The sequence below is a fragment of the Dromiciops gliroides genome, chromosome 2 (genome assembly GCF_019393635.1).
Source record: "Dromiciops gliroides isolate mDroGli1 chromosome 2, mDroGli1.pri, whole genome shotgun sequence".
Classification (NCBI taxonomy): Eukaryota; Metazoa; Chordata; class Mammalia; order Microbiotheria; family Microbiotheriidae; genus Dromiciops; species Dromiciops gliroides.
The window spans coordinates 645,079,644-645,095,003 of NC_057862.1; the positions used below are offsets into that span (position 1 = coordinate 645,079,644).

Below are 15,360 nucleotides of genomic sequence, written 5' to 3' on the forward strand. Positions count from 1 at the left end.
TTTCTCTTTGTCCATCTTCAAGTCATTTGGATGCCAAGAGTCAAGGTAGCCAAAAGGAAAAGATTTAAAATTTAAGGGTTATAGCATTATTAAAGTTGGGTGGGAGTTTAAAAGGGGACCATTTCATTTTAGATTATGACACAAAGGCTGCACCAAATAAAATCCTGCCTCCCACGGTTCACGTTTAGTGGTATTTTCTATTAACACTGCTCAGCCTCTCACCAAGAGTATTGAGGTCAGTAAAAGCTGAAATCAAAGTTAACTTTTTTTCATCTGTGGCTGAATTTTTCACCTTGAATATGCTTTATTTGAAGGCTGATCATCAGCCTATCATAAAGCAAGCTGCCAAGCCACCACCTGACACTCAGCTGTAAGGTAGTTTGCAAACTAATTTCAATGTTATCTCATGCAAAATCAGTAGTCTTCTGTTATGCCAATATAAAATATCAGAGTCAAAACAAAATGATGCTGAGATCATGGGCTATTTTTAAGTTATCTCTATGACTGCAACAGATAAACAAAAGTTTACTAATTTTAAAAAGGGAAAACTGAGGGTCAGCAGTTGGGGAGGTACACAGTTTTAGAACATTGCATGTATTGTCAAATTATTCAAGATATGAATTTTTCCTCTTTCTTTTTTTAAAAATGTTTTTATCATAAAGGACAACTCTCTGAGGGAGGAAGAAGTGTACAGAAGGGAATTTAGGTAACACAATAACAAAAGTATCAATCATTTTTTTTAAAGAAGTACCTGAGTATGGCTCCCAGTTCAAATGCTATCTCTTCACTTGATTCTCAGGCTGCAGCATTAAGTACACATTTTCCTTGTGATGCCATAGAGCTCCCAAATCACAAAGTCCACAACAAGGTGTTTAAAATTCATTTATTGAAAACTGAAAAGGGAAAAAAAATCAAACATCTCCCCATGTAACAACAGTCTAATGTAAAAAGTACAGAAGCTCAATGAATCCAGAAAGTTCCCCCCAACACACACACACACACACACACACACACACACGCACGCACGCACGCACGCACGCACGCACAAACACAATCCCTCATCATAGAGGACACGGAGAAATCCATGGCCAAATGAGTGCTGCTCTGGCCAGAGGGAACCTCCTTGTAAAACAAGCCCTGCCCTGGCTAGATTGACTAGTTACAGGGTTTGAATGATGCTGGACGATGCCTTCAATTTCAGGATTTTTTTACAGATCGAGAACTGTAAGGAAAGACCAAAGAGCTATTTCCGCCCTCCTTCACTGCCAAGCACACTCCGCTTTCCCCACCCTACCAAGTCTTTAATGTAAGATACCTGTCAGTCGGGCCAATTTTTAACACTTCACCTTAACTATATCAACAAAGAAGCCAAATTCATAAAGCTTGGCTCTGGTGGCCCTCCTTAAAAATTAGTGTTCACTTCAGAGAGTCAGACATACCAGCTAGTACTTAAAAGTGCCAATTCCTGTGTGTCCAAAGGCCTCTCTTAAAAATATCTCAGCCTTTTTTCTCCCTTGATGGCTGAAAATGTTGTACATTTATAATTATCCTATAAAAATTTAAGACTTAAATTACACCTACTACGTGATAATTTAGAACAAAACCCACCATCACTCACAAGAGCGTTCAAACCTATGTTGTCTATTACCTTCTTCTAGCCTCTCTCTGAACACACAATTATGAGGTAATTGCCTCGCAAAGACAAATAAGGTGGCTGTCAATTAACCCAGGGAAGGTTCTTAACCTGGCTCAAGGAGTCCAGGAACTCGGAAGGGGAAAGAAAATTCCATCTTTATCTTCAGTAACCTGTTAGCTGAAATTTAGCATTTCCTCTAATTATGGGTGTAGGTAAGAAAATATTATTCTAAGCAGAAGTACACAGGCTCAGAGTCCATGACACCAAAAGGCTATGAACTCCTGAAAATGAACCAGAGAACAAGGGGAAAGAGAGGGGAAGGAGATAGCACCTTATCTCCTTACCCAGGAGAGGGAGATGACAGTATTCTCCTAAAAATGTTTTAAAGCTGGGACACTCTTAGTGGACACACCATTAGTAATGATTCTGATTGACACTATCACTTGTCTTAAATATAGCGGGTAAACAATTTCTCCAGCAGTTTGCATCTTAATACTACCACTACCATACCAAACAGCCAGTTCAACTATGCATGACAAGAGGACAAATGAACTCAAGACAATCCAAGAGACTAATTTTGGCTACTTCCCAAGACACTCCCCTCCCATGTAACAACAGATGCGTCCCCCAAAGAGAAGCAGAGCTAAGTTTTGCCTCTTCTCTGTTTCTTCCTAACTAAGAAGTAGAAAAGTGGTTGAACAACGAAGCACAGAAGGGTGGGTGAATCATGGAGACACCTCAGCCATGCATGAAAAAATAGCTAAAATTTTTATACCACTTAAAGGTTTACAAAGCACTCTACACATATTATCCCATTTGATCCTGAAGATGGAAACTGACCCTCAAAGAACCATGACTTTGCATAACTGGTACCACAAGAGACCTTGCTTGGTGGACCCCCAACCACTCCCCACTGCCCAGCCCCGTCCCAGAAGACTCAGTGGAAAAGAAAACATCTGAACACATAACCCTATCACGATCAAAGAGGCCCTTTTCCCAAGCTCTCCAAGAACTGCCTAAGATGAAGCAGGGCTATTTCTGGACTGGGTGGAAACCATTCTAGAACACTGCTCAACCCTCCCGTCCTAACTTGCCAACTAGATTTATCACAATTTAAGGCAGTGTTTCAAAGGCTGAGTAAGGGGAAGGAACAAGGAAGAGAAGGTGGATAAAATCAGCTGAGCTCCTATCAAGAGTAGAAAGCAGGCACTAAAGATGGGCACAAAGGTCAATGAAAAGATGGAAAGACTGCTAAACCATTGTTCCTTCAATTACTCTTGATACAAATGCTAACCATGTTTGCATTCCAAGGATGGACCCAACTGGTCAAGTTGTGAGATCCTAGCAAACCACCATCATTTAAACTACTGCTAAATTCAACATTTCCATTCATATCCCATAGGCAAAAATATCAGTTAATGACTGGTCAGGTTCGATCGCATCAACTCTTAGACTCCAAGGGAATAACCAAAAATGGACTGTATTCAAGTATCAAGAGATTTACAATAAACCTATCCCAATTCAATCTACCACCATGCTGCAAAAGGGGCAGAGTTTGCAAATAAAAGTAATCACTGACGCAAAAGGAGGTTGAAAGGGGCAGCTAGGTGGCGCAGTGGATAGAGCACCGGCCCTGGATTCAGGAGGACCTGAGTTCAAATACGGCTCAGACCCTGGGCAAGTTACTTAACCTCAACTGCCTCACCAAAAAAACCCCCAAAAAACAAAAAACAAAAAAAGGAGGTTGAAGAAGTCAAGAGACTCTCCAGATGGAACCATTAACTTCCCCAAAAACCAAATACTGAAGCTACATCATGTGCTCCCATAGAGGATCACAACCTGACCATAAATAGAACTGCATGCTGTAGAAAGTGCTGTCCTGGTTTTTCCACAGGAAAACTGAAATTTCCATCAAGTGTTTGATCACCAATGTTTTGACTTTTGTTGGCACTCTGGACCAAATTCTCACCTCAGTAAAAAGTAAAGCTAACCACAAATTTCAAAATGAGTGTGATTAAACCACCGTGCCATAACAGCCTTTCTAATATGAAGTTCTCCCTCCTCCTCACTAGGAAATTTACAGATATAATAATTTCCACATGTAATTTTGGGCAATTTCCCATTTACATGGATATAGCCTAGAATCAAAAGGATGGTTTCTGGGAAACCAAAGCACCCTCGTAGTCAGTACAGACCATCCCCTGTGGGAAAATGCCAGCTTGGAAGGTGCTGGCCCACGTGAGCCCTCCTGCAGTAAACATCTGCCCCCAGTGGCCACAGCATTCCCTATGGTCCAGCACAAGCTGCTCCTCAGCCAAAGCAGAGACTCCCAGTCCAAATAAATGGTCATGGGACTCCCTGACTGACACTGACCAAAGAGGCAGAGGATTTGTGTTGATGCCATCGCCCTGAATAAGTCCAAGTCCTCACCTTCGATCCATAGAAAAGGCCCATGGGTGTACTGACATGCTAAGCGGTAATAACTCTGGGAGAGTCAGCAGTCTACTAGGTCAGGTACAAGTGTCTTATTAAAAAATACCTTTTTAATTGAATTTATTGAAACAAGGCTGAAACCCAAAAAGGTGCACTCAACTACCCTTAGCTTTTACTTTCTCCAAAATCACTGCCCTAAGTGTCAGGATGAGACAGATGCTAAGGCTTCTTTTAGTCAGTCTTGTCAAGATAAGAACAAAAAGTTATCTAGTATAAAACATTTAATTTCTGCTCCGGGCTTCACCTCCCTGCTTCACAGAGAAGAATCCAGTACAGAAAAGTCCTTTTAGATTCTGTGGTTAGAGTGGCAAAGACAAGCAGGGGCACTTAGTCCTAATCAGACCTCTCTTGTGCATCTCAAGACACACACTCCCTTCAAGTGACCGGTGCTCTCTGCAGGAGCAAAGAAGGGCTCTTCAAGAGCTTTTCAATATATTACTCTCAGGGTTGTATGAGAACCTAAGAAAAATAAAGGATAAGCTGATTAAGGCCAGTGCCCAGAATACTAAATCTGGGATAATCTTACATCAAACTGAAAGATGCCAATTAGGAGCTATCACCAAAGAAACAGAAATACACAAGAGTTCCCTAAGAAAATCTAAGGCAAAGGTCTAGCCTCTCAGCAAGGACACCATCAAACCACCCCTTCTTCCACTAGATCCAACTGCCAAATGGAATAAATTGGCCAAAGAGATCAGAGAGAATTCGTATCAACCACATGTGCCACAAGGACAAAAAAAAATAAAAATTGAGCACGCTCCATAAGAGTCTTATCAGTACAGAAAAAAATCCTAGTTGGCTAGAAAGCAAAAGGTAAAACCTGGGTTTTAGTCACGGTTCTTAATAAGACAGTAAAAATAATGGCAATATTAAAGCTGGAACCTGAAAATGGACAGTATTTACTCTATCATGACATAACCCATCCACAACAAAGTGTCAGATGATGGCAAAGAAAGCTCAGGGGATAGATGGTACTCACTAGCTATCACTCACAAAGTATCCAGCATGTCTTGGGACAAAATTTCTCAAACCCTGGGACTTAATTCACATACAAACCAAAGGCCTTTGAGGAACATCCGTTTCAACTACTAAACACCGTGAGTGGAAACCAGCACCAATCTAAATAGGTTCCAATTTTAAGTGACTGTGACACGGCTGTCTAAGATGCCAATCCCTGGGCACTTCCCTTACACCTTGCCCTCCAAGAATTATCTGGCCTAATGCCTCATTCCCAGTATCACAACACAGGTGTAGAAAGCACGGCATATCTCAAAATTAATGCAATGTGAGCTTTTTACAAACACAGACATGGGTGTGACTGTGAAGACAGTCATCTGAACTAGCATATGGATGACACAGAGTACAAAGCAAGCTCTGTGGGTAACAGGAGGAGGGGGAATGGGCTCTATTTTCTTCTTTTCACTCTACTTTGTATTTGTATGTGGCTGCTCCGCTAAGAATCTCAGAGCACTCTGACATTCAAGTGCCAAGTATCAGCTTCATTTTACAAATGGAGAAGCTCGGGTTGGAGGTTAAGTGTTTTGTCCAAAGTCTAAATGAGTCAGCAGAAGAACCTGGAAGACAGCCCAGGCTTCCAAACTCCAAAGCTGGCATTCTAGCCACTGGATTCGACTGCCTCCCCAAAGGTTCTTTTTACTAGAAATGGCCACACCCAAGCTAAATAATTCATATTCTCATCTTCCAAGGACAGCCTGCCCCATCCGCTCAGCTCTCCAGTCATGATCTTTTTTTGTTTGATCCCAGGCAGAGCAGCCATCAGCCATCACTTTCTGACCAACCTTCTGCTAACTAGCGGCAGATTCATCACTGTGTGAGTCAAAGAGATTTCTGACACAACAGCACAAACCTCCCTGAAACAGGATTTGTTTTCCCTGGAAAGCTGTCAGAAGCCAAAGACAGGCCACCTGCCTCAATCTACCTGCTTGGCAAACCCCTGGACTGCTCCTCTTGGTCTTGTTCTGATTGAGTTGTGTTCTGTTTAAGTGGCGACATGCTCAGTGTTCTTCTCCAAAGGTTATTGGCAAAGATACAGGTCTATATTACACACTACATATAAAGTACTTCAAGGAAGGGTGCTTGAATTTATACTCCTTTGACAATAAAGTGTGCATTTTGGTAAAAAGGCCTTATTTCAAAAGTGCATGCTGCTTCGAGTCCTAGATAGCAATGTCTGCGAGTCTGATCTCATCCTCCAGAAGCCAAAGGAGATGAGATATTCCCTTCCAGCGAGTCTCCCTCTTTGAGGAGAAGTAGACCATCAAGTTGTCAACGACTGAATATTCTTGAGCATTTCATCAAAAGCCTCTGGGGAAGGGGGCTCAGCATTCTGGAAAGTGGCCTTGATCCTGCTGTAGAGGCTGAAGGATTTCAGTTCCAGCCAGATGAACCCAAAGCGATCCTCGTCAAACAAGATGAAGATGCCTGGAGTCCGCTCCGGACTGGTGAAGCCATGTCCCGCTATCAGGCCTGTGCCGTAGAAACTACGGGGAGAGAAAAGGAGGAGACAGTGAGGGAAAGAAAGGGGCGAAGAAAAGAGACAAATGAGAAGCCGTTTAAAGACACACAAACAACATACTCCAGTTATTCGTATACGCGCTTTGGGAGCGGAAGGAAAATATTCACATTTTAGTCAAACTCAAACTGCCTTTAGGGAAACCTGTTTTTTAAAAATCTGAGCAATATCAGGAATCACTCTGCCAAAAGGAAGCTGTGTATTCCACGTGGGGGAAGCCTGAGGGCTTGTGGGCTCTAGCAACAGGTGCTACACCCAATATAACAAGCAGCTCTCCTGCAAAAAAAGACCCAGCTCTTAGCAAAGAGAAAAGGCATGAGGTTACAATGCTCTTTTCTAGTACTGAGGTAACTTATATGTGTATCAATGCTTTAGCTTTTCTTCCTCACCTCTGTCTTTGCTAAACCTAAATATGACTACTGATACAACAGTAATACATTAGAACCTAAGCATTAATCAACAGCAGATACATAGAGAATGTTTACAATAAATCAATTAAGTTTATCAAGCTCCAATGATATACCAAGAACTGTGTTAAGTGCAGGAATAAAAATACAATGAAACAACCCCTGTTCTCAAAGAGCTAACATTCTATCAGGAAAAACAACAACAACCACCACCCGTCCACATACAATAAACACGAAGAGAATAACCACAAGGCCAGGAGGGAGGCCCCAGCAGCTGGGGAGGAGCAGGCTTTCCTGCTCCATGTATCTGAGCTGAAACTTGAAGGAAGTAAGTGGTTCTACAGGCAGAGGTGAGAGTGAGTAGATCCCAGGCCTGGGGGATAGTCCGTGTAAAGGCAAGGTGGTGAGAGATGTCGGTGAGGCAGAGAGAAAAAACCAGTGTGCTAATAGTGGACGACAGTACACTGAGGCAGGAAAATTAAGTCAGGTGTGGGTTGTGAAGGACTGTACAAGCCAAACAGAGAAGTTTACACTGGACACTCTAGACCAAGGGGCCCCTAACAAGGGGGCAGAGAACTTGCTTCTTTCATATTCTGATAACTAAAAGCATGATTCTGAAGAGGCCACAGGCTTTACCACACTGTCACAGGGGATGGCAATCCAAAAAAAAAGATGAAGAACTCCCCCCCAGGGAAGCCCCTGCTAATGTTTAGTGCATTGGGAAGTGAAGCGGGGGATGATGTCCCACCATCCCTAGAGAACACTAAGCATCAAGTGAGTTAGTCTTGGAGCCTGTTCAAAGCAATGATGATAGAGCAGATGCAGACTGGTAGCTCTGTGTGGCCCTGGACAAGTCATTTCACTTTCTAGGTCTCCATTTTCTCTGTCTATAAAACAAAAGGTTTAGCCTAGATGACCCTCAGCACTCCATCCTGTGACCATATGACCTTGGGCGCCTTCATAGGGCTATCTCAAAGCATAAATCCTAAAGAGAGTCAAGTCCACAGTTAGGCTTTCATCAGGAGCCCTCCCAGGGTGGAGTCCACCTCCACTGGCACAGGCCAACAATTCATCTGTCACTCACTGCAGTGGCATGAACAGAGAGGAGTGGCTTCTGGGGTCCTGACTTAAAAATTAGGACCTATCCAGCACCCAATAGCTTATTATTCTACTCAACTTGACTCCTTAGCTGCTGGAGCTCCACCCTGCCTTCAGGCCGTGACTGCCACTGCCCTTTTGGTAGATAAAGCCTCTGATCTGGCTTTAGGTAGTAACCCTCTAATCGTAGTGCCCTCATGAACTTGAGGCCCTCTTACTACGTCACAGGACACAGGCTTTTTCAGATCAAAGCCTCACTAGGTATGAGGTAACCCTGCTAGGAAATGAGAGAATCACTTTAAAGTGGTGTACAGTCCTTAACCCAGCAACTCTGCTCCCTGGCCTGATACTCTCAGGGGAGCCTTTGCATGACTGCACCTCTCCCTAGTTGACATAGCTGAGAAACCTCGTGATGATCTTTTTGATTTTATTTTCTATACAGACAGATCCTCTTATACATGAGGGACCCACTATACAGGTGCTGCTGTAGTTTCTGATTGTGATACTATCTGAGCAGCTTCTCTGCCCTCCCATCTTAGTGCACAGGCTGCTGAACTTGTGGCTCTCACACTATCATAGGATCACAGATTTAGATGTCGAAGGGACCCTTAGGGTCATAAAACCCAAACATCTCATTTAGAGATGAGGAAACTGAGACCTGAGACATTAGTCAATTTGCCAAGGGACAAATGAGCAACCAACTACAAACAATGGGCTCTCTTTCTCTTTGCTTTTTAGTCAATTGTGAGACTCAGATATCATTTGCTACAGAAGAACAATTTCAAAATGTTGCCAAGTCCCTTCCCATATTTTCTTAAAGAATACCCTCATTATGTGTGTATAGCATTCTCAGAAAGATGTCTGTGGATCAGTTATTGCTGCATTCTCAAACTCCCAACACCTTTTTTGGGTACAAAAATGGTCATTTTTTCCTGCTCTCTTCCTCCTAAAATGATCTTATAAAACAACATTAATCCCTCCAAGCTTATGTCACCTCCAGCATAGAATCCTGGGCACACGTTTGGTCTGGGCCACTCGCTCTTCCTGACTTCACCTTCTTAAGGGTCATTTTAGCGTCATCATCTAATACACTGGGGGGTCAGGTAATAGGGTCCAAAGTTGCAGGTCCTTAAATAATTAAAATAGATTTGTCAACATTTTTAATCACAATGGGTGCCATGTTCCTGTTTCATCTATAAATTCTTAGGACAATAGGGCTCAGCAGGGTCTCATGCCAAGTTTTCTGTGTATGTTTCTGCTTCCATTGCTTTTTGCAGTTTTATGAGGTGATATCACTCATCATCTTTTCTCATTCTTCCCTATAGTGTTTTACCAGTAAGTTTCTAGGGGGCAGCTAGGTGGCTCAGTGGATAAAGCTCCAGCCCTAGATTCAGGAGGACCTGAGTTCAAATCCAGCCTCAGACACTTGACACTTAATAGCTGTGTGACCTTGGGCAAGTTACTTAACCCTCATTACCCTGCCAAAAAAAATTTTTTTTAATTTAAAAATAAAAAAATTAAAAAGATGCATTCCTTTTCCCCAGTGTTTAAAAAAAAAAGTTTCTAAACCACTGTTGTCCACAAGGAGAGGAAGTGTTTGCTCTCTAAAAAGGTTTCTGAGATTATCTGTCTTTGTTGGGGGTAACTGCCTTACATCAACTTAAGCTTTGCTAAAAACGGTGATATACAAGGTCAATATCTTTGGTGGTTTTTTTCATTTCCCATTTTTTTTCAGTATCAACAACTCGTGAATAGTTCAGGTTGAAGTGACTAACTTTTCAGTGTTATCTTTATCCTCCTAATTTGATGCGGATTTTAATCTTTATTTAATGGTCTGACTGCACCAAGAAAGCCGATTCTAATGACTCTTGTGGATTAAGAATACTCATTCATTTTGTATCTGGTAAGATAGTTAATTTCAATTTGTGTTGTTTTTGTAATCTAAAAAATTATTTACTGAGTGCCTACGTGAACATAAGGAAAGTAATGAATTCCTAACCCTTCATAGGTTAAAAAAAGACTCCTAGAACCAATCTATTGCATCAACGACCTGCATTATAGGGACTGATGACCAGCATGCAGAAATGCCGATTGAAGCCAGTGGCTGTGGTCAAGACAAGGTGAAGAAGGTAAGCTGCTCTCAGCTAGGAAACACGAAGGGATGCTCGCCCATGCTAGAGTGTGAGCAGAAAGGCCTGGCTGGGCTAAAGAGGAGCCCACTGGTCTCCTAGTCCCTCCTGGGGCACAGGGAGGAGCAATCATCTTAAATCTATGGAAGTCTGGGGCCAACAAAAAGAAGAGAAGCAAATCAACCTTCACTGTTGGTCACACTCTCTCGTGTACCAGAGAGGGACACAAAAAGAATTGATAAACAGGAGGAGAAGAAACATGGGGAACCTAGGAATCTGTTAGCAGATCCCATAGGCCACACGCCAAGGTCTTTTGTTCTTCACTATTGAAAGGAGAGAGTCTAGCAGGGAATTTCCATGTCCAGAGGCTCTCCCAATGCCCCCAAGTCTTGCTGTGAGACCTCCAAAACACAGACCAGCCTAGAGAACAAGGGAACTAACCTGACCCTAGCTGCTCCCCACTGGGTTTCCCCACAGAGGGGACCTGAAACTCCCCAACTGCCATGCAATGGACAGGTGAGAACTTTACCCCATCTACCAACTCACAGCTAAGAAGATAAGTCCTCGTCCCCAGATGGGTCCCCATTTCTTACCACATCCGACATGTTCGAGGATAGTCTTCATTTCTGGAGATCACTCCTGCAGGTAACACAAAAGGCTGCCCAGCCTCAGACGGAGCTTGCTCTGGGGCCGCTCGTGGCACACCTCCCGAGGCCTCCAGACCCTTCTCGGTCCCACCTCCTCCTTCTGCGCCCTGAGAGGGAGTGGGCACAGGCGGCTCTGGCTTCTGGTAAGCAGGGCCTGGTGGACATTCTCTGGTGCTTGACCGGGCATGGCCCTGCCCTTCCTCCTGCCCCTCCTGTTGCTGCTGCTGCTGTTCCTGACGGACTTGCTCTCGTACCTCCAGGATGATACGAGAGAGCTCATTGAAGTTACGGAGGTTCTCGACATCCGGCAGCTGGATTCGATGCATGAGGTCAATTTCCACAGTTTGCTGTCCCGCAGGAATATTGGGATCGCCCTAAAGGAATCAGAGAATGTTATTTCAGAAGTAACCTGGAGAACATGCATTCACTCATTTGATGGTCCGACTTCTTTACTCAAGACCAAATTGTCTCATTCCTCTCTCCTATTCAGCTGTTAGAAACAACTAGCAATAAAGGAAGACATTTAAAAGGCCTTTTGGTAAGTCTAGTTCCCTTTCTAGGGTAGCCCATTGTGTTCCTAGGCCTGGCCCTCGGCCCTCTCATATCAGGGAGTCTGGTGATTATGGGGCACAGGTTGGGAAACCTTTTAGAACCAACATGAGCCCCACAATGTCCATCCATCTTCTCCTCTGTCACTTCAGTATTCATGTAGTGCATCTTTGTTCAAAGGTTTGTAGGAAAAATCAGTGTAAATGTGGAGATATGTTCAGTCTAGCTAAGTCAGAATTGATCTGCAATTATGCAACTAGTCTATATTAATCCACGAAAAGCAATGTTTAGGGGGGACGGTATATCTGCAAGGTTCTGAAGATATATGAAACTTGTAAGAAGAGACTGTGAACCTTGGCTGAGCTCATTTAAAAGTATTTCTTGCAAGGACAGAAAAAAAATGGCAGGGTTAGGGTAGGGTTAGGCTTGGGTAGAGAAAGAAGAGGTAGACCTAAGCAAGGATGCCTGTGGACAGTCAGCAAGGTACCCAAACAAAGTGGGGCTTCAGGAGGGAATTTCTACAAGCAGAGTTCAGCGGACAAAGTCTGAGATGTGGGGGTCAGGCTGCAGCGAGGACAAGTTTCAACCTGAAATCCCTAGGTGGGGCAGATTTGAGGCCAGATCCCTACCCACCTTAGCCCCTAAAATCCTACCAGCTCTCCATGAAACTGAAGGCCTCCGAGAACAAGCACTCGTTCTTGGTCAGAGGCTGAAATGGAATAAACTATCTAGAAATAACTATGACCTCAAAGGTAGGGGCCAGAAGAAATAATCAGCCAGGAGGAAATCAATCAGACAGGAATTAAAAAACTCAAGCTGCCTAGAAAGGACTATTTATACGGGACTCGATGGGGCTAAATGTTGGACTGTGGCTATACCTTACTGAGCCAAAGTCACTCACACTGGGGAAACATCTCTAGTTCTGCACACGCTCTCCTGTGGTGGGTTGTTTGATGGTGGCAAAAGTGGAACACCACCAAGGAGAAAATTCAACCATCTTTTACCTGACAAGTGCCTGGGGCTGAGAGGAATCACTCTTTCTCTACAAAAGTTCCTTAGTAACAAGGTCCAGCAGGTCTATTGGTCCCTGATTCCTCCCCAGCAGTGGCAGGCTGTCCTGAGAAACACAGCCAACCATCAGCAGGCTGGCTCCCCTTGGAATATTAGGCTGGGACAGTTTGACTTCACTGAATCCCAGAACATAAGAGTCAGACAGGACCTTATTAGCACTTCCAAGGTCAGTTTTTAAAAGGTCTAAACATGAAACACAAATTTATAGCTAGAAGGGACCTAAAAGATCACTGAATACAACTTCCTCATTTTGCAAATGAGGAAACTGAGGCCCGAAGCACCTCCCTTTAAAGCTGAGATCATCCGGATCAATCCTCCTAGCAGAGGAATAGACAGATGAATGACCCACTGGCCACAATCCTGCTGAGGGATAAACTCCCCAAGACAAAGCAACAAAATACTTTGCTAAAAAGCACCAACAGCAGCAGCATCACCATTACCAAGAGCCTCACCAGTGCTCTGTGGGAGGAACTCTCATCTGACAGATGAGAAAACTGAGGGCAGAGGCTAAGAGACTTGCCTAGAGTCATGCAGTACCGGAAGCAGGACCTGAACTCAGAACTCTCCTCATTCAGCCTCCAACCCAGCATTCAAATGATGTCACTTCTCCGCCACAAGGTGGAGTATTGGTCAAGCTGAGCTCTAACAGATGAGCAGACTCCCAGGCTTCATCACCCTTTCCTCGAGGAAGCTCATGCAGAGACACACTCTTCCTGGATGCTGCTCACCTGGGAATGGAGGCTGGTACCTGACAGAACATCAGAGCCCATCTGGCTCTTCCTCTGCACACACATGAAGAAACTCAAGCCTGAGGACAACTGCCCCAGATCACACAGAGAGGGCGGGTCAGAGCCAAGATCCAAGTCCAAGTCCTCGAGCAGTGGTGACAGGTCTTCCTGTTACCTCCCCTTCTCTGGGGCTGGAAAACCTAAGAGTAGGACTAGACAACATCTAGGGTCTCTTCCACTTCTAAAACTAGGAGATGATGGTGGGTTCTTTCCTCTACCTTGTTCAGTTCGCATTATCCCTCCACCTGATCACGCTAAGGAAAGGTAAATGCTGGAAATTACTCTGAAGCCAAAGGAGCACGAGAGCCACGTAGGCCAGGAGACAAGGGCCACAGACTCACCGTTATCTTTGTTCCTTTGGCACATTTCCCATGGAAGCTCAGCATGACGATCTCCAAGCCATGACTCCCGTAAGTTCCCTTGAAGAGGCCTGGCTTGATGAGATCATCAGGTCTTCTAGGCGGGAGGTAGATCCTTCTGTATGTCAGACAGTTGCTGCAGAAGACGGAGACAGAGCAGAGACAACATCACGGAAGAAAGATCACCTATTGTTCCTTCTTGAAGCCCCGGGGAATGTCATGGATTCTTTGGCCACGGAACTGCTAAGATATTCACTCCCAAAAACCAAACTGACAACATCTTGGGCAGGTATGGCCCACAGCTGCAGAAAACAGAGGCATCCATCCACTCCTCCCCCTCATGCAGTTTGTCAATCCTATCACCAGCCTAAGTCCCCATCCAAAAAACCCTCCCCAGCACACAATTTACAGAATACTCTCTCTTTTTTTTTTTTTGGTGAGGGAATTGGGGTCAAGTGACTTGCACAGGATCACACAGCTAGTAAGTGTCAAGTGTCTGAGGCTAGATTTGAACTCAGGTCCTCCTGACTCCAGGGCTGGTGCTCTATCCACTGCGCCACCTAGCTGCCCCTACAGAATTCTTTAAAAACCAGTAAAGCCATTTTGTTGTTGTGCTACAAATATCTCAGATCTAGTTCCAAGAACTCCTTAGGAGAGAAAAGGGAAATATTCTGCTTTTGCTTCTATTTTCCCTGAATAAAAATCACATGTCACCGAGAGGAAGCAACATATGACACAGTAGTCCAAACAGGGTTTAGAACATGTGAACGAACACCTAGGGCATCACCAGCAAGGACAAGATTTAGAAAATATCTTGTCCAAAGAATAAGACAAAAAAATTCACAGTTCAAGTAGAGAGAATAATATTTCATGTCTATGCACAAATATAAGTCCATACAGCAAGGATCAAAGATCTCATTGGTGTGGTCTCACAATCCATGTATAACTCAATAGATGAGGCTTAGAGAACTGTCTGAGGCTCAAGGAGGTGAAGGAATTTGCATGCATCACACAGCTAGCAAATGCCAAAAGGAGGAACCTAAACCCAGGTTTTCCTGACTCCAAGCCCAATACTCCCTCACTACACCATGTTTGCCTTTCCAAAGGTATCTTTACCTAAACAACATTTTTGTATCCTATGTGTGTATGTGTATATATAGATATATACATATAATGTTATATGTGTGTATATGTATATAGAACATATATACAGAAAGTGAAAGACTTAAGAAGTCTGACTAATGCAACAACCAATGAAAATCCAGAGAAGTGATGAAGTGTGTTATGAAGTGTGATTTCTACCTCCTAACTGTGGTAAAAAGTTTTAACAGTCGATTAGATAATGGAGAGACGCCAGGTTTTTTTTTTTAGGACCACCCTTTTGGGGAGGAGACCTACAGCATGAGCTACGCACACCAGTCCGCCTGCGACGCACGCCAGATTGCCTGCTGAGCACTCGACTTCCAGGGTGCGAGCTTAAAAGGCAAGGAGAGAACGGAAGTGGGGCCTTTTTTTCCTGCTCCGCTGGTCTCCTGGCTGCGCTGCACAGACAGACGCGGACTGGAGTTTGACTCGGCCCGGCTCTCGGTTAACAGCACGCGCTTGACTCAGTCTCTCTCCCCAAAGGTGGCCTTCGGCTTTTGGTGAGTT

General features: G+C 44.0%; 1 protein-coding gene across 3 annotated transcripts in view; it reads right to left on the reverse strand.

The window, feature by feature from the left end:
* Window positions 1-868: 868 nt before the first annotated feature.
* FBXO31 (F-box protein 31) overlaps window positions 869-15,360 on the reverse strand; it is a 59,426-nt gene continuing 44,934 nt past the window's right edge. For all 3 annotated transcript variants that reach the window (XM_043981715.1, XM_043981716.1, XM_043981714.1), the window contains exons 8-10: window positions 13,693-13,846; window positions 10,890-11,317; window positions 869-6,630 (exon numbers count right to left, since the gene is read on the reverse strand). In XM_043981715.1, the coding sequence (XP_043837650.1) occupies window positions 6,408-6,630; window positions 10,890-11,317; window positions 13,693-13,846 (805 nt within the window). In that variant the 3' untranslated portion in view covers window positions 869-6,407. The remainder of the gene's footprint in view (window positions 6,631-10,889; window positions 11,318-13,692; window positions 13,847-15,360) is intronic.